Source organism: Anomaloglossus baeobatrachus, chromosome 11 (assembly GCF_048569485.1).
Source record: "Anomaloglossus baeobatrachus isolate aAnoBae1 chromosome 11, aAnoBae1.hap1, whole genome shotgun sequence".
In the NCBI taxonomy this organism is placed as follows: Eukaryota; Metazoa; Chordata; class Amphibia; order Anura; family Aromobatidae; genus Anomaloglossus; species Anomaloglossus baeobatrachus.
The window spans coordinates 41,972-66,913 of NC_134363.1; the positions used below are offsets into that span (position 1 = coordinate 41,972).

Genomic DNA, 24,942 nt, shown 5'->3' on the forward strand with positions numbered 1-24,942 from the left:
GGTACCGGTACAGCCCCACACGGCACCCACACACATATCGTACCGGTACCGTACACACACACACACACACACACACACACACACACACACACACACACACACTGACACATACAGCCCCATACGGCACCCATACACATACCGTACCCATACCGTACACACACACAGAGAGAGAGTTTCGGAACTTACCGTTACTTTCCTTCTGCCGGGGACTCCGGGGACGCTGGACCAATGGGAGCGAGCCTGCAGGCGGTGACGTCGCGGCTGATTCGGCCAATCAGCTGCGAGCCGGCTGACTGGCCAATCACAGCTCGAGCTGATGGCCAGCAGGGAGCCTGTGACGAACAGGCTGATCGGCCAATCAGCATCAAGCAGGAAGAGCGTTGACCCGGGACGCGCCGCAGGCCGGCGAGATTGCGGGGGCCATTCACCGGAGGAGGCCTTACATTACGCCGTGACCTTACATTCCCCGGGCCCCCCCGCTACTCTGCCTTACAATCGGGGGGTGCCCTACATTGGCGGACCCCCCCGAAACCCCCACCCTGCCTTACTTTCGGGGGGGTCCTACTTTCGGGGAAACACGGTACTTCTAAAGATTGGTGCTGTGCGATATCAGTATACCCAGCATAGGTATTCTACTTTCTGCTCATACATTGAACTTAGAGGTTGTCTACTACTTAGATATCCCATTTTAAATGTTATATTTCCCAGTGTAAAATAAGAGAACACATACCTCCCGCACGGGCACTGTTCCAGTGATACTGGTGCCTGGTCTCGAACTGCTTGTATGACATTTGCTGCAGTGCTCAGGTGACGTAGCATTTAGCAGTCGCTAATGGGCGGCAGAACTGCAGACTATTAGTGACTTCTGCTTAGCTGCAGTACTTACGTGGCCTGACCATGTCACTCTAGCTGATTGTTGCTGAAATGGTGAAGTGCTGAAGGGGAGTATATGATGTTTATTTTACACTAAAAAAATATAGTAAGAAGGAGTTGTCTGATTAATGGATAATCCATTTAATAATGTTTAAGCTCCCTCTAGTGATGGCTGAAGGCAGATAGAAATTTACGTAACTGTGTCAAAGTAGGGGAGTTGGTGTGCTGTATCTTGAAAACTGCTCACTGCTATAAATGTTAAATTGTTCAATGTAAAACAGATTAGTTTATGAAAATGGTAGACCTTCACATAAAAATCCATTATTTATATAATATACTGTATGTGTGTGTAATAATGCTTACTGACATTTATTTAATACTCATACAAAAATCTTTGTTGATGATGCCTCCTGTATGGAGAAACTAGTGGCTTGTAATAGTCAGGTGTGATTTTTGGCCCATTCTTCCACACACAAACTCTTCAAATCCTGAAGGTTCTGTGAGATCCTTCTATGAACTCTAACCTTTAGCTCCTTCCATGACTTTTTTTTTTTTATTGTATTCAGGTCAGGTGATTGGCTGGGTCATCCTAGCAGCTTTATTTTCTTTTTCTGAAACCAATTGTGTGTGTTTTGGTTCATTGTGTTGCTGAAATGTTCACCCTTATTTCATCTCCTCAATCCTCCTAGATAGCAGGAGATCTTTATCAAAAATGTCTCAGTAGATTTGTCCAGTTATCCTTCCTTTTACCATATGAAGTTTGGCAGCACTATATACTGAAAAACTGCACTACACCTTGATGTTCCCACCTCCAAACTTCACTGATGGCATGGTGTTTTTTAGGTGATATGTGGTGTTTTTTGGCCTCCAAAGATGGTGTGTATTATGGTATCCAAAGAGTTCAGTTTTGGTCTCGTCTGACCGGACTATATTCTCCCAGTATTTCCCAGGCTTGTATGTTAGAAATATATTTACTTAGAAAATTAGTGACGCGTTCAATGTTTATTTCACCCATTGTAGGTAAATACATACACGCATCAAGGTTAATTGTGAGCTGCATTAAGGCTGTGTGCATTTATACAGGAATGTGCTGATCTGTAGTCTCTCTTAACAGGTTCCATACAGTCCTCTCCACAATCAAGTTTTAACTACAGTGTAAAGTCTGATGAGGACGTGTCTCCGAATAGCTCTCCTGTGGTCAGCAGCAGGCCACTATGTGAGCTGACCCCTGATACAGGTAAGCTGCAGGTTGTGAATATATAGATATATTTCTTTTTTTAGTCAAAGGGAGAAAAGAATGAATAATTGTAAGATGTCCTATGGGATGTATTTTTATCGATACCACATAGGAGGTCCCCAGAAAATGCATGTGCCAAGAGTCATGATACGATCAATAGAGGTGTATAAGACCATGTGCACACGCTGAGTATTTGGTGAGCTTTTTTTACCTCCAGTGTGTGTATAAATATAAGCCAAAACCAGCAGTGGAACAATCAGAAGAAAAGTATAATAGAAACATGGGCACCACTTCTGCACTTTTTACCCACTCCTGGTTTATCTTACAAATGCTGAGATAAAACATTTCCGAAATACTCAACTTGCGCAAATGGCGTAAGAGTAGAACCTAAATCTTATGTTTTCATTAAAAATTACAGCAATTCCTGAAGCTCCACCAGTAGATCTCGCTGATGTGGAGCCACAGATACCAGATGAACATCAAAGAGATGAGGTGGAAAGCCAGGCATCCTCTGATACTTCTGAAGACTACATCATCATTCTGCCCGAGTGCTTTGATATCAGTCGCCCGCTCGGAGAGTCCATGTACAGCTCAGCCCTTTCTGAGTCACAGGATGACAAAGAGAAAGATACCAAAGTGAATGATGAGACCTGTGAAGGAGGCTGTCCAGTCCATACTCACAGCATTAACGATATTCTCACCACCTCCCAGACTCTAGATGCTGTACCTCTCACCCCTGAGGTGGTCACACCATCTCCCCAGCTGAGGTATGGGTATTATTTGGTTCTACACTATAATTACACTGGAAATACAAGTCTGATACCTGGCAAAAAATATCCGTACAAGTTAGCTACCCCCCACCCCTCTTTTGTGTTTATAACGTTTGCCATGCCAGAATGGTGGCGGTCCAGATGCTTATGCCTCCACAATATGAAGAAATGTGATCAAAGCCACAGTGGGTCAACACTCTGAGCTCTTCTGCCCTTTTCTTCGGCGCTCCATTGGGAGACCCAGACGATTGGGTGTATAGCTACTGCCTCCGGAGGCCACACAAAGTATTACACTAAAAAGTGTAAGGCCCCTCCCCTTCTGCATATACACCCCCCGTGGGATCACGGGCTGCTTCAGTTTTCATGCTTTGTGCGAAGGAGGTCAGACATCCACGCATAGCTCCACTGCTTTTAGTCAGCAGCAGCTGCTGACTATGTCGGTTGGAAGAAAAGTGGGCCCATATGGGGCCCCCAGCATGCTCCCTTCTCACCCCACTTTTGTCGGCGGTGTTTGTTAAGGTTGAGGTACCCATTGCGGGTACGGAGGCTGGAGCCCACATGCTGTTTTCCTTCCCCATCCCCCCTCAGGGCTCTGGGTGAAGTGGGATCTTACCGGTCTCCAGGCACTGAGACCGGGCTCCATCCACAGACCCGGAGAACCTGCTGGATATGGAGCTGGGTATCGTCAGGGACAGGGCCCTGCTACATTAAGGTACTCTGTGTCCCCGTACACATCGCGCACACACACACCAGCATTGCTGGGAGTGCTAGTGCGCCGGGGACAACAGCGCGGAGCGCTTGTGCTATTATTCACTGCAGCTTAGCTGAGTGAATTTATGTGTTAGAAACTGCCGCGCCGGCCGCTGCGGGGTGTTTTACACTGTGGCGCGGCTGGGACTTGTGGTGCGCCGGGGACTTCCGCGCTGGCCGTGCACATAGGACGGCCGCGCTTATTACTAGAGTCCCCGGCTTTGCGGCCTAGTTTTCGCTTCGTTCCTGCCCCCAGCCCTGCCAGTCAGGGGAGGGGCGGGACGCTGTACAGAAAGTCAGCGCCGAGAGCTGGAGGCTGCTTTGCATTCTCCAGCCCCCTTCACTGGACACAGTGGGACGCCAGTTTCCCGCTCTTGTCTGGGGCACGCCCACGGCCCGCCCCTCTTCACAAGACGCCGGCAGCCATTCCTGCACGCAGTCTGGGCTGGAGAAGGGAGACAAGCTCTGGGCAACCAGTCACAGGATTCGGGCGACCACACACCCGCTTTTTGTGCGGGCGGTAAGCAGCACCTGAAGTGCTGACCCCACTAATGCCATTTGTACTTTATGCCTAGATGGCTAGACTACAGCAGCAAAAAGCAAGGGTGCTAAGGCACAGGCTTTCTAGGCTGCTTGTATTGCATGTGCTGAAGTGTTCATTTGTACTTTATGCTGGTATGCTATACACTGCACTGTACGGTCGCTATTCTTGGCTATATACTCCTAGATGGCTGGACAACAGCAGCAAAAAAGCAAGGGTGCTAAGGCACAGGCTTTCTATGCTGCTTGTACTGCATGTGCTGAAGTGTTCATTTGTACTTTCTGCTTGTATGCTATACATTGCACTGTACGGTCGCTATTCTTGACTATATACTTCTAGATGGCTAGACAACAGCAGCAAAAAAGCAAGGGTGCCAAGGCACAGGCTTTCTATGCTGCTTGTACTGCACGTGATACTGTTCCACACGGCAGGTTCCACTGTCCCCATTGTGTGCAATGCTCCCCTGTAGCACTTGGTCAGCCGGGGTCTCTGCTAGAGGTGGCCAAAGGAACCACCTGTGAACCCTGTCCAGGGACAGGGACGGAGTTGCAGTTTCGGCTGATAGATTGTCTGTGACTGTGACTAACATCTTAGAGACTTTGCAGTCCAGACGGACCATGGGCAATGTTGATACAATGCTCCCTGGCCGCCCTCATTTGGAACAAATCAGTGCTCCGGGGGGGTCCCATGCATCCCAGGGCGCAGGCTCTGACACGGACGACAGTCCCAGACAGCCTAAGCGAGCTCGCTGGGAGCGGCACTCGGCTTCATCACTGGTTAGGGTCCCAGCAGGACTCTCTGTATGATGAGGCAGACGTAGCTGATCAGGCCTCTGATCCTGAGACCGCTCTCAATCCGGATACACCGGATGGTGACGCCATAGTGAAGGATCTTCTAGCGTCCATCAATGGAATGTTGGATATTTCTCCCTCAGCTCCTCCGGTGGAGGAGTCAGCTTCACAGCAGGAGAAATCCCATTTCAGTATCTCAAGCGTATATTGAGTACTTTTCTGTCCACTCTGACTTCAGAGAAGCAATCCGGAAACACCACACTTATCCAGATAAGCGTTCCACCAATCGTATTAAGGATACACGTTATCCTTTTTTCTCCCTGACGTGGTCAAGCGCTGGACCCAGTGTCCAAAGGTGGATCCCCCAATCTCCAGGCTTGCGGCTAGATCCATAGTTGCAGTGGAAGATGGGACTTCACTTAAAGATGCCATTGACAGACAGATGGTCCTCTGGTTGAATTCTGTCTATGAAGCTATCGGCGTGTCGGTGGCTCCGGCATTCGCAGCCGTATGGGCATTCCAAGCTATTTCAGCTGGTCTTGCGCACGTGGACACTGTCACATGTACATCTGTGCCGCAGATGGCGTCCTTAACCTCGCAATGTCTGCATTGCGACTTACGCTATTAATGCTGTCCTGCACTCTACGAGCCGTACGTCAGTGGCGTCCGCCAACTCCGTGGTTTTACGCAGAGCCTTGTGGTTGAGGGAATGGAAAGCAGATTCTGCTTCCAAAAAAGTGCTTAACCAGTTTGCCATTATCTGGTGACAGACTGTTTGGTGAGCGATTGGATGAAATCATTAAACAGTCCAAGGGTAAGGACTCTTCCTTACACCAGCCCAGATCAAACAACATCCAACAGAGGAAGGGACAGTCGAGGTTTCGGTCCTTCCCAGGCTCGGGCAGGTCCCAATTGTCCTCGTCCAAAAGGACTCAAAAGGACTCAAAAGGCTCAGAGAGGCGCAGATTACTGGCGGGCTCAATCACGCCCAAGGAAGGCAGCCGGAGGAACCGCTACCAAGGCGGTTTCCTCATGACGTTCAGCCCTCTCTCTCCGCATCCGCGGTCGGTGGCAGACTCTCCCGCTTTGGCGACATTTAGCTGCCACAGGTCAAAGACCGGTGGGTGAGAGACATTTTGTCTCACGTGTACAGGATAGAGTTCTGTTCTCGTCCTCCGACTAGATCTTCAGAACTTCCTCACCTCCCGACCGAGCCGATGCTCTTCTGCAGGCAGAAGGAGTGATAATCCCTGTTCCTCCTCAGGAACAAGATACGGTTTTTACTCCAATCTGGTTGTGGTACCAAAAAAAAAAAAAAAAAAAAAAAAAGACGGCTCTTTCCGTTCCGTTTTGGACCTAAACCTGCTCAACAAGCACGTGAAAACCAGGCGGTTCCGGATGGAATACCTCCGCTCCGTCATTGCCTCACTGTCTCAAGGAGATTTCCTAGCGTCAGTAGACATCAGGATACTTGTCTCCACGTGCCGATTGCTCCAGAGCACCGGTGTTGGCTACGATTCGTTATTGAAGACGAGCATCTTCAGTTCGTAGCCCTGCCCTTCGGTCTGGCGACAGCCCCACGGCTTTTCACCAAGTTCATGGCAGCAGTGGGAGCAGTCCTGCACTCTCAGGGTCACTCTGTGATCCCTTACTTGGACGATCTACTTGTCAAGGCACCCTCTCAAGAGGCATGCCAACACAGCCTGAACGTGGCGCTGGAGACTTTCCAGAGTTTCGGGTAGATCATAAACTTTTCCAAGTTAAATCTGACACCGACCCAATCGCTGACATATCTTGGCATGGAGCTTCACACTCTCTCAGCGATAGTGCAGCTCCCGCTGGACATACAGCGTTCACTACAGACGGGGGTGCAGTCTCTCCTTCAAGGCCAGTCACACCCCTTAAGACGCCTCATGCAGAGGCAGTCCCTTTCGCGCAGTTTCATCTGCGTCCACTTCTATAGGACATTCTTCGCCAATGGGATGGGAAGTCGACGTCCCTAGACAGGAACGTACCCCTTTCTCAGACGGGCAAGGTCTTTCTTCAGAGGAGTCCACCCTTCAGATCAATGTTCTGGAAATCTGGGCAGGGTATCTTGCCCTGCAAGCCTTCCAGCAGAGGCTGGAAGGCAAACAGATCCGAATTCAGTCGGACAACTTCGCAGCGGTGGCATACATCAAACACCAAGGCGGAACACGCAGTCGGCAAGCCTCCCAGGAAGTCCGGCGGATTCTGATGTGGGTGGAAGACAGAGCATACACCATATCCGCAGTTCACATCCCGGGCGTAGAAGACTGGGAAGCAGAATTCCTCAGTCGCCAGGGCATGGACGCAGGGGAATGGTCTCTGCACCCGGACGGGTTTCAAGAAATCTGTAGCCGCTGGGGGAGGCCGGACGTCGACCTAATGGCGTCTCGGCACAACAACAAGGGCCCGATTTTCATGGCGCGGTCTCACGATCAAAGAGCTCTGGCGGCAGGCGCCTTAGTTCAGGATTGGTCGCAGTTCCAGCTACCCTATGTGTTTCCCCCTCTGGCACTGTTGCCCAGAGGGCTACGCAAGATCAGCTCCGATTTGCCGCCGCGCCATCCTCGTCGCCCCAGACTGGCCGAGGAGGTCGTGGTACCTGCATCTGTGGCATCTCACGGTCGGCCAACCGTGGGCACTACCAGACCGGCCAGACTTACTGTCCCAAGGGCCGTTTTTTCCATCTGAATTCTACAGCCCTGAACCTGACTGTGTGGCCATTGAGTCCTGGATCCTAGCGTCTTCAGGGTTATCTCAAGGCCAAGATCTACCACAAGACGTGGAAGATATTCTTATCTTAGTGCTCTGCTCAGGGAGTGTCTCCCTGGACATTTGCATTGCCTACTTTTCCTTCCTTCCTGCAATCTGGTTTGGGAAAAGGTTTGTCGCTCGGCTCCCTTAACGGACGAGTCCCAGCGCTGTCTGTATTCTTTCAGAAGCGCATAGTACGACTTCCTCAGGTACGCACGTTCCTGCAGGGGGTTTGTCACATTGTCCCTCCGTACAAGAGGCCGGTAGACCCATGGGATCTGAACAGGGTGCTAATTGCTCTCCAGGAGCCGCCCTTTGAGCCTCTGAGGGATGTTCACTTTCTCGACTTTCACAGAAAGTGACCTTTTCGGTAGCGGTCACGTCTCTTCAGAGAGTGTCCGAGCTAGCAGCGCGGTCATCCAAAGCTTCCTTCCTGGTGTTTCACCAAGACAAGGTAGTGCTGCGCCTGATTCCGGGGTTTCTCCCTAAGGTGGTATCCCCCTTTCATCTCAGTCAGGATATCTCCTTACCTTCCTTTTGTCCTCATCCAGTTCATCGATATGAATTGGATTTGCATTTGTTGGATCTGATGAGAGCGCTCAGAATCTACATTTCCCGCACGGCGCCCCTGCGCCGCTCGGATGCACTCTTTGTACTTGTCGCTGGTCAGCGCAAAGGGTCGCAGGCTTCCAAATCCACCCTGGCTCGATGGATCAAGGAACCAATTCTTGAAGCCTACCGTTCTGCTGGGCTTCCGGTTCCATCAGGGCTGAAGGCCCATTCTACCAGAGCCGTGGGTGCGTCCTGGGCATTACGGCACCAGGCTACGGCTCAGCAGGTGTGCCAGGCGGCTACCTGGGCGAGTCTGCACACCTTCACCAAGCGTTATCAGGTGCATGCCTACGCTTAGGCGGATGCCAGCCTAAGTAGAAGAGTCCTGCAGGCGGCGGTTGCCTCCATGTAGGGAAGGGCTGTTTTTACAGTCCAAACTTGAGGTATTAATTTACCCACCCAGGGACTGCTTTTGGACGTCCCAATCGTCTGGGTCTCCCAATGGAGCGCCGAAGAAGAAGGGAATTTTGTTACTTACCGTAAATTCCTTTTCTTCTAGCTCCAATTGGGAGACCCAGCACCCGCCCCTGTTCCTTCGGGATTTTTGGTTGTTCGGGTACACATGTTGTTCATGTTGAATGGTTTCAGTTCTCCGATGTTCCTTCGGATTGAATTGTTTAACCAGTTATTGGCTTTCCTCCTTCTTGCTTTTGCACTAAAACTGAAGCAGCCCGTGATCCCACGGGGGGTGTATATGCAGAAGGGGAGGGGCCTTACACTTTTTAGTGTAATACTTTGTGTGGCCTCCGGAGGCAGTAGCTATACACCCAATCGTCTGGGTCTCCCAATTGGAGCTAGAAGAAAAGGAATTTACGGTAAGTAACAAAATTCCCTTCTTTTTTAGCGATAGGTGGGAGTCTTGGCTCATGGATTCTACTGCCCAGATATTTTGTCAATTGACATGTAAAAAGTTTTAAAAAATGATTGGCATCCTCTAAAATTGATTTTTGGAACTTTTTGGAAAAAAAATTGTTCTACTGATCAACATATTAAAGGGAACCTGTCAGCAGAAATTTCGCCCAAAACCTAAAAGATTCCCCCTTTGCAGCTCCTGGGCTGCATTCTAGAAAGGTACCTGTTATTATTGTGCCCCATGTGAGACCAAAATAAAGACTTTATAAAGTGGTACCTTTTTGTATTCAGATACTGTAAATGTGACACGGGGGCGGGCTCTCTGGCGTCCGTTATTCTGCCTCCTGGTCCTGTATGCCGACCCCCCATCGCTCCTTTCCATAGCTGATGCACCGCCCACTGCTCCAGCCATCCCCACGCATACCCAGTGCCAGTCTCACGGGACTGAGCAGTGTGACCGCTGGTGACGTGTGCGCAGGCAAGTGATTATGGGCGGGGCTGTGATTGTTATCAGCAAGTACCCGCCCATAATCTCGTGAGCGCGCAAACCTCACCAGCGATCACACTGTGCTCAGGGTAGTGCTAGACTGTATGGGCTTCTTCCAGGGATGACGTCCCTTTTGTCACGTGATAGGGGCGTGTTCAAAATACTATCACGTGACAAACTTATTTGAGGAGATGAATGTTGTTGATATTTTGTCGCATTTATGTTTTTGAAGGTTTTCACCAGAACTTCAAGTTATCCCAGTGCTCGCAGGAGAGATGACCGCTTCAGGACCTGGATCATCAGATGCCATGCAAATAACCACAGGTATAAGCTGACTGAGAATTGGCTCCCATATTAACATGATTGGGTGACCGTGCTTATCTTTTAAAGGGAATATGTCAGCAGGTTTTCTTCATCGTTCCTTATGGGAGACCCAGACCATGGGGTGTATAGCTTCTGCCTCCGGAGGATACACACAGTACTACACTAAAAAGTGTAGCTCCTCCCTCCTAGCATATACACCCCCTGGATAACCAAATATAGCCAGTTCAATGCTTTGTGTTCAGGAGGCACACATCCACACATGCATCCTCATCTGTTTTTGATTTTTGAAAAGAGTTTGAAGAAAAGCGGATCCAAGCCTGGACTCCCGGCATGTCCCTTCTCACCCCACTGTGTCGGCGGTGCTGTTAAGGTTGATTTCAGGGCTGGAGCCCTTCATGCCGCGCTCCTTCACCATCCCCTCGGGCTCTGGCTTGAAGTGGGAGCCAGCACGGTTCTTCCTGCCTTGCAGGAGACCGGTCTCCATCCGCAGCCCCTTTTGGATCCTGCCGGACGGAGCACTCATCCCTCAGGGACCTGGCCCTGCATCTCACAAGCTAAGTATATGAGACGTGGTTATTGAGGGGTCCCTTGTACTTTATTGTTGGGGAGAGTGTACTCTCTGGGGGCCATTCTACTCAGAACCCCCACTTCAGCAGCATGTCTCACACAAGGAGCAAGGCTGCAAGGCTGTACTCAATATGCACTGCATGTAAGCTCGTACTGCCTGAACCGAGCACATATCCACATTGTGATGCCTGCTCTAACATGGTGGTGCCTCAGCCTGGAGTCTCACTCCCAGTGGTCCCTCCGGCTGCTTCGGCTCCGGTGGCTGAACCCCCGGCTTGGGTAGAATCCTTCTCTAAGTCCATCTCCCAGTCCTTTGCCGACTCCATGGGACAGTTGTCCCGGACTCTGCTGAGCATGCATCAGCCCCCTTCTCAGGGCGCCTCTGCTGCTACGGCTCGCTCAGCAGAGCTCACAGAGCTCAGACCCCGTCCTCCTAAACGGAGACGCAGGGGCTCCTCTCCTTCCTCGTCCCGCGGCTCTGATTCACGAGCTGAATCACAGGACGAGGAGGATGCCTTTACTGTGGGCTCGGACGCTACCTCCATGTGCCCCATTGATCTGACCGAAGGTGATGCAGGTGTTAGTGATTTGATTGCGTCCATTAATTCTGTACTGGACCTCAATCCACCAGTATCGGAGGAACAACCCTCTCTGGTAGAAAAGCACCAGTTTACATCACCTAAGAGAGCAAGGAGTGTGTTCTTTAACCACTCCAGTTTTCAGGACACTGTGACCAAGCCCAGGGCCTGTCCTGACAAACGCTTCCCAAAGCGTAGTTCTGATGACCGTTTTCCCTTTCCACCAGAGGTGTCAAGGAGTGGGCTCATTCACCGAAGGTAGACCCTCCGGTGTCTAGAATCTCAGCCCGGACAGTTGTATCTGTGGCTGATGGCACCTCACTTAAGGATTCCACTGACCGCCAGGTTGACCTTCTGGTCAAATATTTATATGAAGCGGCAGGGGCCTCGTTCTCCCTGTCTTTTGCAGCAGTGTGGGCTCTTAAAGCAGTCTCTGCCTCTCTGGAGGAGATGCATTCCCTCACCAGGGACTCTATGCTCGAAATGGTTGCCTTAACTTCCCAGGCTTCAGCCTTTTCATCCTATGCCATGTCTGCCATTCTGGAGGCTTCTCACCGCACGGCGGTGGCTTCGGCTAATTCCCTCGCTATCCGCAGGATCTTGTGGCTGCGAGAGTGGAAAGCAGACGCTTCTTCCAAGAAGTACCTTGCTGGGCTCCCATTTGCTGGGTCCCGGCTGTTCGGCGAACAACTGGATGAAATCATTAAGGAAGCTACTGGCGGGAAGAGTACTTCATTGCCACAAACTAAAACCAGGAAACCTGTCCAGGGCAGGAACCAGTCGAGGTTTCGTTCCTTTCGTTCCTCTAACTGGTCATCCTCTAAGCCCTCAGCCTCGTCCACTAACTCAGCCAAGGACCGAAAACCCAGCTGGCGCACGAAGCCGCGTCCTCAGAAGTCCGCAGGAGCCGCTGCCACTAAGGCAGCCTCCTCTTGACTATCTGGCCGCGCCAGCAACGTCCTTGGTCGGTGGCAGGCTCTCCCACTTTGGCGACGTGTGGTTTCAACACGTCTCCGATCAGTGGGTGCGGGATATCATCTCCCACGGCTACAGGATAGAATTCTCTTCTAGCCCGCCAAACAGATTTTTTCTGTCCACTCCCCCCTGCTCCAAGGCCGCCGCCTTCTCGCAGGCCGTGGCATCCTTGCAGGCCAATGGAGTAATTGTACCGGTTCCCGCCCGGGAACGGTTCAGAGGTTTCTACTCAAACCTCTTCCTAGTCCCCAAAAAGGACTGTTCCTTCCGGCCCATCCTGGATCTCAAGCTTCTCAACAAGCATGTTCAGGTGCGGCATTTTCGCATGGAGTCTCTGCGATCAGTCATTGCCTCAATGACCCAAGGGGATTTCCTAGCATCCATCGACATCAGAGATGCCTATCTGCTTGTGCTAATTGCAGTTTCACACCAGCGTTGGCTACGTTTTGCAATCGGAGAGGAACATTTCCAATTCGTGGCTCTTCCCTTCGGGTTAGCCACGGCCCCTCGAGTATTCACCAAGGTCATGGCAGCAGTGGTTGCGGTTCTGCACCTCCAGGGGTTGGCAGTGATTCCTTACCTGGACGACCTTCTAGTCAAGGCTTCATCCAGCGCAGACTGTCAGCGGAGTGTCTCGCTCACTCTCGCCACTCTAGTCCTGTTCGGGTGGCTTGTCAATCTACCCAAGTCCACTCTGACTCCGACCCAGAGTCTCACGTACCTAGGGATGCAGTTCGAGACTTTGCCGGCACTTGTAAAGCTGCCCTTAGTCAAACAGCAGTCCCTCCATCTGGCGGTGCGCTCTTTACTGAGGTCTCGCCGTCACTCCATCAGGCACCTAATGCAGGTGCTGGGTCAGATGGTGGCGTCAATGGAAGCGGTTCCCTTTGCCCAGTTCCATCTGCGTCCCCTGCAGCTGGACATTCTCCGCTGTTGGGACAAGCGGACTTACTCCTTGCACAGGTTGGTGGCTCTGTCGCCACAGACCAGGGGCTCCCTTCAGTGGTGGCTTCGGCCCCTCTCTCTGTCTCAGGGACGTTCCTTCCTGGCCCCGTCCTGGATGATCCTCACCACGGATGCCAGTCTATCCGGCTGGGGAGCAGTATATCTCCACCACAGAGCGCAGGGCACTTGGACTCAGTCCGAATCAGCCCTCTCGATCAATGTGCTGGAAATCAGAGCTGTGCTTCTAGCTCTCTTAGCCTTTCACCATCTGTTGGCGGGCAAGCAAATTCGAGTCCAGTCAGACAACGCGACAGTGGTTGCCTACATCAATCACCAGGGCGGGACACGCAGCCGCCTGGCAATGTTGGAGGTTCAACGCATCCTTCAATGGACGGAGGACTCCAAGTCCACCATATCCGCAGTCCACATCCCAGGCGTGGAAAACTGGGAGGCAGATTATCTCAGCCGTCAGACCGTGGACAGTGGCGAGTGGTCCCTGCATCCCGCAGTGTTTCAGTCAATCTGCCGCAAGTGGGGCACTCCGGAAGTGGATCTAATGGCATCCCGGCACAACAACAAGGTCCCGGTTTACGTGGCTCGCTCCCACGATCCTCAGGCCTTTGCAGCGGACGCGCTGGTTCAGGATTGGTCCCAGTTTCGTCTGTCTTACGTGTTTCCCCCTCTAGCTCTCTTGCCCAGAGTCCTGCGCAAGATCAGAATGGAGGACCGTCGGGTCATCCTCATTGCTCCAGACTGGCCCAGGCGAGCTTGGTATCCAGACCTGCTCCACCTGTCCGTAGAGGTGCCGTGGCATCTTCCGGACCGTCCAGACCTTCTCTCTCAAGGTCCGTTTTTCCGCCAGAGTTCTGCGGCTCTCAGATTGACAGCGTGGCTCTTGAGTCCTGGATCTTGACGACTTCTGGTATCCCTCCTGAAGTCATCTCCACTATGACTCGGGCTCGAAAGTCTTCCTCGGCCAAGATATATCACAGGACCTGGAGAATCTTCCTGTCCTGGTGTCGCTCTTCCGGCCATGCTCCTTGGCCTTTTTCCCTGCCGACCCTTCTGTCCTTTTTACAGTCCGGTCTGCAGTTAGGACTATCCCTCCCTTCCCTCAAGGGTCAGGTCTCGGCTCTGTCAGTATTGTTCCAGCGGCGTATCGCCCGACTGGCTCAGGTGCGCACCTTCATGCAGGGCGCATCTCACATCATTCCGCCTTACCGGCGTCCTTTGGATCCCTGGGACCTTAATCTGGTCCTCACGGCCTTGCAGAAACCCCCTTTTGAGCCACTTAGGGAGGTTTCTTTGTCTTGTTTTTCACAGAAAGTGGTCTTTCTAGTGGCCATAACCTCCCTCAGGAGAGTCTCTGATTTGGCTGCTCTCTCTTCGGAGTCACCTTTTTTGGTTTTTCATCAGGACAAGGTGGTTCTCCGTCCGACTCCGGACTTTCTTCCTAAGGTGGTATCTCCTTTCCACCTTAACCAGGATATTTCCCTGCCTTCCCTTTGTCCGGCTCCTGTTCATCGCTTTGAAAAAGCGTTGCATACTCTGGATCTGGTGCGGGCGCTCCGGATCTAGGTGTCTCGCACCGCTGCTCTTAGGCGGTGCACCTCTCTTTTTTTGTGCTGACCTCAGGTCGGCGCAAGGGCCTCTCGGCTTCTAAGCCGACCCTAGCTCGTTGGATTAGGTCGGCCATTTCCGATGCCTACCAGTGTTCTCAGGTGCCTCCCCCGCCGGGGATCAAGGCACACTCGACCAGAGCTGTCGGTTCCTCTTGGGCTTTCCGGCACCAGGCTACGGCTCAGCAGGTCGGTCAGGCTGCCTCCTGGTCTAGTCTACATACCTTTTCGAAGCACTACCAAGTGCATGCTCATGCTTCGGCAGATGCGAGCTTGGGCAGACGCATCCTTCAGGCAGCTGTCGCCCATTTGTGAAGTTAGCTTTCGCCTACTTCTCAGTTTTCTGTTTACTCCCACCCATGGACTGCTTTGAGACGTCCCATGGTCTGGGTCTCCCATAAGGAACGATGAAGAAAGAGAATTTTGTTTACTTAAAGTAAATTCTTTTTCTTATAGTTCCGTAATGGGAGACCCAGCACCCTCCCTGTTGCCTGTTGGCAGTTTTCTTGTTCCGTGTGTTTTCACAGGCTGTTGTTGTAGACAGAGGCTCCGGTTGTTCCGGTTTTTTGCTCTATCTCTACTTGTGGGTGGCTGTCCTACAAAAGCTTTTGCACTAAACTGGCTATATTTGGTTATCCAGGGGGTGTATATGCTAGGAGGGAGGAGCTACACTTTTTAGTGTAGTACTTTGTGTGTCCTCCGGAGGCAGAAGCTATACACCCCATGGTCTGGGTCTCCCATTACGGAACTATAAGAAAAAGAATTTACGGTAAGTAAACAAAATTCTCTTTTCTTCGGCGCTCCATTGGGAGACCCAGACGATTGGGTGTATAGCTACTGCCTCCGGAGGCCACACAAAGTATTACACTAAAAAGTGTAAGGCCCCTCCCCTTCTGCGTATACACCCCCCGTGGGATCACGGGCTGCTTCAGTTTTATGCTTTGTGCGAAGGAGGTCAGACATCCACGCATAGCTCCACTGTTTTAGTCAGCAGCAGCTGCTGACTATGTCGGATGGAAGAAAAGAGGGCCCATACTAGGGCCCCCAGCATGCTCCCTTCTCACCCCACTTTTGTCGGGTGTTTGTTAAGGTTGAGGTACCCATTGCGGGTACGGAGGCTGGAGCCCACATGCTGTTTTCCTTCCCCATCCCCCTGAAGGGCTCTGGTGAAGTGGGATCTTACCGGCCTCCAGGCTCTGAGGCCGGGCTCCATCCACAGACCCGGAGATCCTGCTGGAATGGAGCGGAGTATCGTCAGGGACAGGCCCTGCAACGTTAAGGTACTCTGTGTCCCCGTACAGTCTATGCACAAACACACTCCAGCGTTGCTGGGTGTGTTAGTGCGCCGGGGACAGTAGCGCTGCGCGCTTGGGCTTTACTCACTGCAGCTTAGCTGAGTGAGTTTATGTGTCGGGAACTACCGCGCCAGCCGCTGCTGGAGCTGCGGCGCGGCTGAGACTTGTGGTGCGCCGGGGACTTTCGCGCTGCCGCGCTTTTACGACGGCAGCGCTTATAAATCTAGTCCCCGGCTTCTGCGGCCTAGTTACGTTTCGTTCCCGCCCCCAGCCCTGTCAGTCAGGGAAGGGGCGAGACGCTGTACAATGATCAGCGCCGAGGGCTGGAGTCTTATTTACATACTCCAGCCCTCTCACTGGGCACAGGGGGACGCCAGTTTCCCGCTCTTGTCTGGGGCACGCCCACGGCCCGCCCCTCTTCACAGGACGCCGGCAGCCATTCCTGCAGGCAATCTAAGCTGGAGAACGGACACAGGCTCTGGGAGACCCAGCAAAGGGATTCTGGCGACCACTTACCCGCTTATGCGGGCGGTAAGCAGCACCTTGGTGCTGACCCCACTATTGCCACAGTGTTTTTTTGTGTACTTTATTCTTGTGCTTATATTTGCAAGACCATACACAGACACACGCCAGCATTGCTGGGCGTGTTAGTGCGCCGAGGACAACAGCGCTGCGCGCTTGGACTATACTCACTGCAGCTTAGCTGAGTGAGTTTATCTGTGGGAAACTGCCGCGCTGGAGGCTGCGGCGCGGCTGAGACTTGTGGCTGTACAGTCGCTTCTTGGCGATATACCCCTAGATAGCTCTGAGGAGACAACAGCATGTCGTCAGCATAGAGCAAGGGGGCCAAGGCACAGGCTTTCTATGCTGTCTGTACCGCACGTGAGGCTGTTTTACCGGCAGGTTCCACTAACCCCTAATGGGTAGAGTCTCTGCTAGTGATGGCCCAGAGAGGGCCACCTGTGAAACTGTCCAGAGGACAGAGTTTGCAGTTTTTTTGCTGATAAAATGTCTTGGACTATGAACAAAATGCTAGCAACTTTGCAGTCCAAGGCGGTGACTCAGACCAAGGGCATTGTGAATCAAGGCTCCCCGGTCTCCCTCAGTTGGAACTAATCCGTGCTCCAAGGGGGTCCCATACATCCCAGACTGAAGGCTCTGACACGGACGACAGTCCCAGACAGCCTAAGCGAGCTCGCTGGGAGAGACCCTCGACTTCACACACTGGTCAGGGTCTCAGCGAGAGGTTCTCTGTATGATGAGGTAGCTGGTCAGGTTTCTGATCCTGAGACCGCTTTCATTCTGGATGCTCCTAATGGGACGCCATGGTGAATGATCTCATAGCGCCCATTAATACACTGGTGGATATTTCTCCCTCAGCCCCTCCAGTGGAGGAGGCAGCTGCAGCAGGAGAAATTCCATTTCAGGTATCCCAAGCGTAAATTCAGTACTTTTTGGGCCTCTCTGACTCAGAGGAGCAGTCCAGAAACGCTACGCTTATCCAGACAAGTTTTTCTCCGCCGCGCCATCCTCCATAGTTGCAGTGGAAGATGGGACTTCACTTAAAGATGCCATTGACAGACAGATGGACCTCTGGTTGAAATCTGTCTGTGAAGCTATCGGCGTGTCGTTTGCTCCGGCATTCGCAGCCGTATGGGCACTCCAAGCTATTTCAGCTGGTCTTGCGCAGATAGACACTGTCACACGTACATCTGTGCCGCAGGTGGCGTCCTTAACCTCGCATGCATTGCGACTTACGCTATTCATGCTGTCCTGGACTCTACGAGCCGTACGCCGGTGGCATACGCCAACTCCGTGGTTTTGCGCAGACCCTTGGGGTTAAGGGAATGGAAGGCAGCTCCTGCTTCCAAAAAGGGCTTAACCAGTTTGCCATTATCTGGTGACAGACTGTTGGCTGAGCGATTGGATGAAATCATTAAACAGGCCAAGGGTAAGGATTCTTCCTTACACCAGCCCAGATCAAACAAAACCCAAGGAAGGACAGTCGACGTTTCGGTCCTTTCCAGGCTCGGGCTGGTCCCATTTTTCCTAGTCCAAAAGGACTCAAAAGGCTCAGAGGGGCTCAGACTCCTGGCGGGCTCAATCACGACCAAAGAAGGCAGCCGGAGGAACCGCTACCAAGGCGGTTTCCTCATGACTTTCAGCCCTCTCTCTCTTTCTCGCTCTCCGCATCCGCGGTCGGTGGCAGACTCTCCCGCTTGGCGGCATTTAGCTGCCACAGGTCAAAGACCGGTGGGTGAGACACATTTTGTCTCACGTGTACAGGATAGAGTTTTGTTCTCGTCCTCCGGCTCGATTCTTCAGAACTTCCCCACCTCTCGACCGAGCCGATGCTCTTCTGCAGGCAGAAGGAGTGATAATCCCTGTTCCTATTCAGGAACAAGATCACGGTTTTTACTCCAATCTGGTTGTGGTGCCAAAAAAAGGCCGGCTCTTCCGTTCCGTTCTAGACCTAAAACTGCTCAAAAAGCAGTGTAAACCAGGCGGTTCCGGATGGAATCCCTCCGCTCCGTCATTGCCTCAAGGTCTCAAGGAGATTTCCTAGCATCAAGAGACATCAGAATGCTTATCTCCACGTGCCGATTGCTCCAGAGCACCAGCGTTTGCTGCGATTCGTTATAGAAAACGAGCATCTTCAGTTCGTAGACCTGCCCTTAGGTCTGGCGACAGCCCCACGGGTTTTCACCAAGGTCATGGCTGCAGTGGTAGCAGTCCTGCACTCTCAGGGTCACTCTGTGATCCCTTACTTGGACGATCTACTTGTCAACGCACCCTCTCAAGAGGCATGCCAACGCAGCCTGAACGTTGCGCTGGAGACTCTCCAGAGTTTCGGGTGGATCATCAACCTTTCAAAGTTAAATCTGACACCGACCCAATCACTGACATATCTTGGCATAGAGTTCTATACTCTCTCTCAGCGATAGTGAAGCTTCCGCTGGACAAACAGCGTTCACTACAGACGGGGGTGCAGTCTCTCCTTCAAGGCCACTCACACCCCTTAAGACGCCTCATGCACTTCCTAGCGAAGATGGTAGCAGCAATGGAGGCAGTCCCTTTCGCGCAGTTTCATCTGCGTCCACTTCAGTGGGACATTCTCCGCCAAAGCGATGGGAAGTCGACGTCCCTAGACAGTAACGTCTCCCTTTCTCAGACGGTCAAGGACTCTCTTCAGTGGTGACTTCTTCCCACCTCATTGTCAAAAGGAAGGTCCTTCCTACCCCCATCCTGGACGGTGGTCACGACAGACGTGAGTCTGTCAGGGTGGAGAATAGTCTTTCTCCACCACAGGGCTCAGGGTACGTGGACTCAGCAGGAGTCCACCCTTCAGATCAACGTTCTCTTGCCCTGCAAGCCTTCCAGCAGCGGCTGGAATGCAAACAGATCCGAGTTCAGTCGGACAACTCCACAGCGGTAGCATACATCAACCACCAAGGCAGAATACGCAGTTGGCAAGCCTCCCAAGAAGTCCGGCGGACTCTGATGTGGGTGGAAGACAGAGCATCCACCATATCCGCAGTTCACATCCCGGGCGTAGAAAACTGGGAAGCAGACTTCCTCAGTCGCCAGGGTATGGACGCAGGGGAATGGTCTCTGCACCCGGACGGGTTTCAGGAAATCTGGGGCCTTCGGGGGAGGCCGGACGTCGACCTAATGGCGTCTAGGCACAACACCAAGGTCACGAGTTTCATGGTGTGGTCTTACGATCAACGAGCTCTGGCGGCAGGCGCCTTAGTTCAGGATGGGTCGCAGTTCCAGCGACCCTATGTGTTCCCCCTCTGGCACTGTTGCCCAGAGTGCTACGCAAGATCAGCTCCGATTGCCGCCGCGCCATCCTCGTCGCCCCAGACTGGCAGAGGAGGTCGTGGTACCCGGATCTGTGGCATCTCACAGTCGGCCAGCCGTGGGCACTACGAGACCGGCCAAACTTACTGTCCCAAGGGCCGTTTTCTATCTGAATCCTACGGCCCTGAACCTGACTGGGTGGCCATTGAGTCCTGGATCCTAGCGTCTTCAGGATTATCTCATGACGTCATTGCCACCATGTGACGGGCTAGGAAGCCGACGTCTGCCAAGATCTACCACTGTACGTGGAAGATATTCTTACCTTAGGGCTCTGCTCAGGGAGTGTCTCCCTGGCCATTTGCATTGCCTACTTTTCTTCCTTCCTGCAATCGGGTTGGGAAACAGGTTTGTTGCTCGGCTCCCTTAAAATACAAGTTCCAGCGCTGTCTGTATTCTTTCAGAAGCGCCTAGCACGACTTCCTCAGGTACGCACGTCCCTGCAGGGGGTTTGTCACATTGTCCCTCCGTACTGAGGCCGTTAGACCCATGGGATCTGAACGGGGTACTAATTGCTCTCCAGAAGCCGCCCTGCGGGCCTCTGAGGGATGTTTCACTTTCTCCACTTTCACAGAAAGTGGCCTTTCTGGTAGCGGTCACGTCTCTTCGGAGAGTGTCCGAGCTAGCAGCGCGGTCATCCAAAGCTCCCTTCCTGGTGCTTCACCAAGACAAGGTAGTGCTGCGCCTGATTCCGGGGGTTCTCCCTAAGGTGGTACCCCCCTTTTCATCTCAGTCAGGATATCTCATTACCTTCCTTTTGTCCTCATCCAGTTCATCGATATGAATTGGATTTGCATTTGTTGGATCTGATGAGAGCGCTCAGAATCTACATTTCCCGCACGGCGCCCCTGCGCCGCTCGGATGCACTCTTTGTACTTGTCGCTGGTTAGCGCAAAGGGTCGCAGGCTTCCAAATCCACCCTGGCTCGATGGATCAAGGAACCAATTCTTGAAGCCTACCGTTCTGCTGGGCTTCCGGTTCCATCAGGGCTGAAGGCCCATTCTACCAGAGCCGTGGGTGCGTCCTGGACATTATGGCACCAGGCTACGGCTCAGCAGGTGTGCCAGGCGGCTACCTGGGCGAGTCTGCACACCTTCACCAAGCGTTATCAGGTGCATGCCTACGCTTAGGCGGATGCCAGCCTCAGTAGAAGAGTCCTGCAGGCGGCGGTTGCCTCCATGTAGGGAAGGGCTGTTTTTACAGTCCAAACTTGAGGTATTAATTTACCCACCCAGGGACTGCTTTTGGACGTCCCAATCGTCTGGGTCTCCCAATGGAGCGCCGAAGAAGAAGGGAATTTTGTTACTTACCGTAAATTCCTTTTCTTCTAGCTCCAATTGGGAGACCCAGCACCCGCCCCTGTTCCTTCGGGATTTTTGGTTGTTCGGGTACACATGTTGTTCATGTTGAATGGTTTCAGTTCTCCGATGTTCCTTCGGATTGAATTGTTTAACCAATTATTGGCTTTCCTCCTTCTTGCTTTTGCACTAAAACTGAAGCAGCCCGTGATCCCACGGGGGGTGTATACGCAGAAGGGGAGGGGCCTTACACTTTTTAGTGTAATACTTTGTGTGGCCTCCGGAGGCAGTAGCTATACACCCAATCGTCTGGGTCTCCCAATTGGAGCTAGAAGAAAAGGAATTTACGGTAAGTAACAAAATTCCCTTCTTTTGCTACCTTATAAGACAACATAATGTAGGCAAGGAGATTCTGAATCCAATGAGTGCAGCCGTTCTCACATAATCAAAAATTGAGTTTTCAGCATGTAGCTGAGCTGGGAGAGCTGTCCCACCCACACCAGGCTCTCAATGGAGATTGTGCATTGACTGTGAGGTGTCAATTACAGCAGGAGGCCTGTAGGACTGCTCTGTAGTGCATTTCTAGTCCTGAAATGTTAATCACAGGGTAATAAAGCCATTAGTATAAGTAAACACATGCAGTGTGTTGAGAGGCACAGTTGCTTTTAGTTTTTTTTTTAACCCCTACATCATGCTATCCTCAGCTTACATAGCAAAAACCTTCTGACAGATTCCCTTTGTTTTCCGTTTTGAAGTGTGGTTTAATTTGGTAAACACAAACGCTCCAAATAAAGCAATATTTTTTTATTTTTTTTTTGCTGCCGCATACAGAGCTCTCACCAGAGTGTCACACAATTTTGTGCATTTGCTGCATTTATTTTTAACATTAGAACAATTTTTATTTTTAACTAAAGAAAGTGATTTTCACACTTCCGGCGAGTGACGTAACTCAAAGGGTACACGACGGAAACGATACAAAAGATGGCCCTGGCGCAAGGGAGAGGGGAGCGGGGTCACCTCCTTTAAAACCTGAGGCTGATCACTGCACTCCCTAACATCCCTTTATGGGTCCACCCCCTCCCAATTCTCTGTGCGCCGTCAGATGCCTAGACCCTCACTGAACCTGAACTCACCCTGACTAGTGTGAAGGCCAGCTAGTCTATCCACTACAATAAAACCACACAAGGAAGGTAAGGCAAACTCAACAAATAGTTCTCCACAGCTACTCAAGCAAGAAGCTTCTCGGCTGCAACAGAAAAAACACCTCAGCTTTTCCAAAGTCAGGCTTCTTCAAAGTGGTCAGTGATAAAATTAACTTTATTCCTCTCGGCAGCATTCCGGTTTCAGTCATGGAGGCTGCGCCAGTGCAGGCTCAGTCACTGCTCTGTGTATGCAGAGCTGTAGCTGTAACCACGCCCCCTGCACTGACTGACAGCCGCTCTGCACTAAAGGAACCGGTCAGTCAGTGCTGTGGGCGGTTACAGCTGCCCCTCTTCATATACAGAGTGGTGAGTGAACCCGTGCTGCTGTATCCTCCATGTCTGAGGCCCGAACACTGCCAGCAAGATTAAAGTTAATTTCCTCTCGACGGGTTTCATGTGCTGGTTCCAGGCAGTTTTAGAATACTAGTACCATGCAAATTATCACATATCTGCTGGTTATTTGCATTTTTCCACATGGCAGGGTCCCCAGCGACCTATTAGTGGGATTTTTTTCCATATTAATGTCTTGGACCATGGCTTATACAGTCATGTATCCTGCAGAGACCTGTTTTACACCAAAATGCTGACAGTTGAAGCCCAATAATACTTTTCTTTTAAATCCATTCATTTTTTTTCAGCTCCCACCGAGATTGTACCAAGTCATCAAACTTCAGAAACTACTACTCCTCCCAGATCAGTTTTTGACCACACAAGGTAACTACACAGGCCGTGATGTACGTAAATATATTACACCTATATTTCATCAATATTCACTAAAGGCAGTCCAGACATGGACCTCTTACTACAACAGAAGATCTATTAATCTCCTGTGCTACCTAATGGCAGCGTAAATGGGAAATAGATAGTTTTTAGTGATGAGCGAGCATGCTTGTTACTACTCGGTACTCGCACGAGTATCACTGTACTCGGGCTACTCGGCGGGGACCGAGTAATCTCGCGATACTCGTGCTGTACTCGTGGTCTTCATCCCTGCATGTTGGCGCTCTTTTGAGAGCCAGCTCTCATGCCGGGATTGGCTGGCAGACCACTGCAATGCCACAGCCCTGTTAGTTGTGGAATTGCAGTGATTGGCCGGCCCGCACAGCGTGACCGAGCCTTTATACCGGCGGGCGCGCTGTGCTCTGCTCACAGCCATCCAGACAGTCAGTGCAGGGAGAGTGTTGCTGCTTCAGGGAAAGGTTTGCGGCCCTTTATAGCTATTTCCGTAGCAGGGCTGCAAACAGTGTGACCAGAAGTCCTTCTCAGGACTATTCTAGTTGTATACAGGCAGGCAGGGTATAGCCAGGTCTGAGTACAGTAGCAGAGTCCTTCTCAGGACTATTGTTGCTATATACAGGCAGGGTATAGCCAGGTCGGAATACAGGCTAGTGACCAGAAGAGTCCTTGTCAGGACTATTGTAGCAGTATACAGGCAGGCAGGCAGGCAGGGTATATAGCCATTCCTAGTGGTGACCGTATACCAGCCTTCATCATATCTGGGGCTGGTGTACACAGTCTAAAACAGTCCAGATAGTGTCAGACTTCTCAGTAATTTTTGATCCTAAAAACCTGTTAGGTTCTTAGTGCATCCGTGCTTGCATTTAAAAACCGCACGTGTGTGCCTGTCAGTGGCAGCGTACAGGTGCACGATTTGCACAAACTTGGATATAACGCACAAGTCTAGTGAATACACGTCAGCACAGCATTGCAAAATGCGCAAGGGCGTTGGCAAGGAACAAGGAAGTGGACGTGATGGTGGTGCAGGCAGAGGCCGAGGTCGTGGGCAAGCTCTAATTTCGCCACAACAAAGGGCCACATCTAGTCGCTCGCACGTCCTGTCCCAAATTCTTGGGGACCGCAGCAGTACACCGCTCTTGAACCAAGACCAGTGTCAACAGGTTGTTAGTTGGATAGCGGATAATGCTTCCAGTCAGATTGGCACCACCACAAACACTCTGTCTTCCACACGGTCAAGTGTCAGTAGCCGTGATACTGCACCGCACATTTCAGAACCTGATCCTCCTTCCTACCACAAGGCTGAGTACACGTCCTCGGACATTACTGATCCCACACTTGGACACTCGGAAGAGCTGTTCACGTTTCAATTCGCACATTCTGGCCTCTCGCCAGCTCATGTTGAAGTGGGTCATGAGGAAATCGTATGTACAGATGCCCAAATATTTGAGCAGCCACGTTCTCACGAAGTTGGCAACGTGTCTCAACAAGGGGTGGACGATGATGAGACACAATTGTCAGGAAGTCAGGAGGAGGAGCAGGGTGCGGAAGAGGAAGACGACGTGGTGGATGATCCAGTAACTGACCCAACCTGGCAGGAGGATATGCAGAGCGAGGACAGCAGTGCACAGGGGGAGGGAGGCGTAGCATCACAACAGGCAGTAAGAAGCAGGGTGGTGGCTCCAGGCAGAAGTCAGGCAACCATTCCCCGGAACAACAACACGACACAAGGTGCCTGTACAAATGTTAGGTCTTCCCGAGTCTGGCAGTTTTTTAAGTTGGCTCCAGATGATTCTAAAAAGGCCATTTGCAACACCTGCCGTGCCAGCATCAGCAGGGGTACCAAAACAAG

The 24,942-nt window shown here is 51.7% G+C and overlaps 1 protein-coding gene across 1 annotated transcript in view; it reads left to right on the forward strand.

Annotated features, from left to right (window-relative positions):
• The window catches only part of NBR1 (NBR1 autophagy cargo receptor), a gene marked incomplete at its 5' end in the record, with an annotated part of 74,574 nt that overhangs the window by 36,131 nt on the left and 13,501 nt on the right, over positions 1–24,942 (forward strand). The window contains 4 exons of the mRNA XM_075328498.1: positions 1,988–2,110; positions 2,529–2,877; positions 9,924–10,015; positions 22,994–23,069. Of these exons, the coding sequence (XP_075184613.1) occupies positions 1,988–2,110; positions 2,529–2,877; positions 9,924–10,015; positions 22,994–23,069 (640 nt within the window). The remainder of the gene's footprint in view (positions 1–1,987; positions 2,111–2,528; positions 2,878–9,923; positions 10,016–22,993; positions 23,070–24,942) is intronic.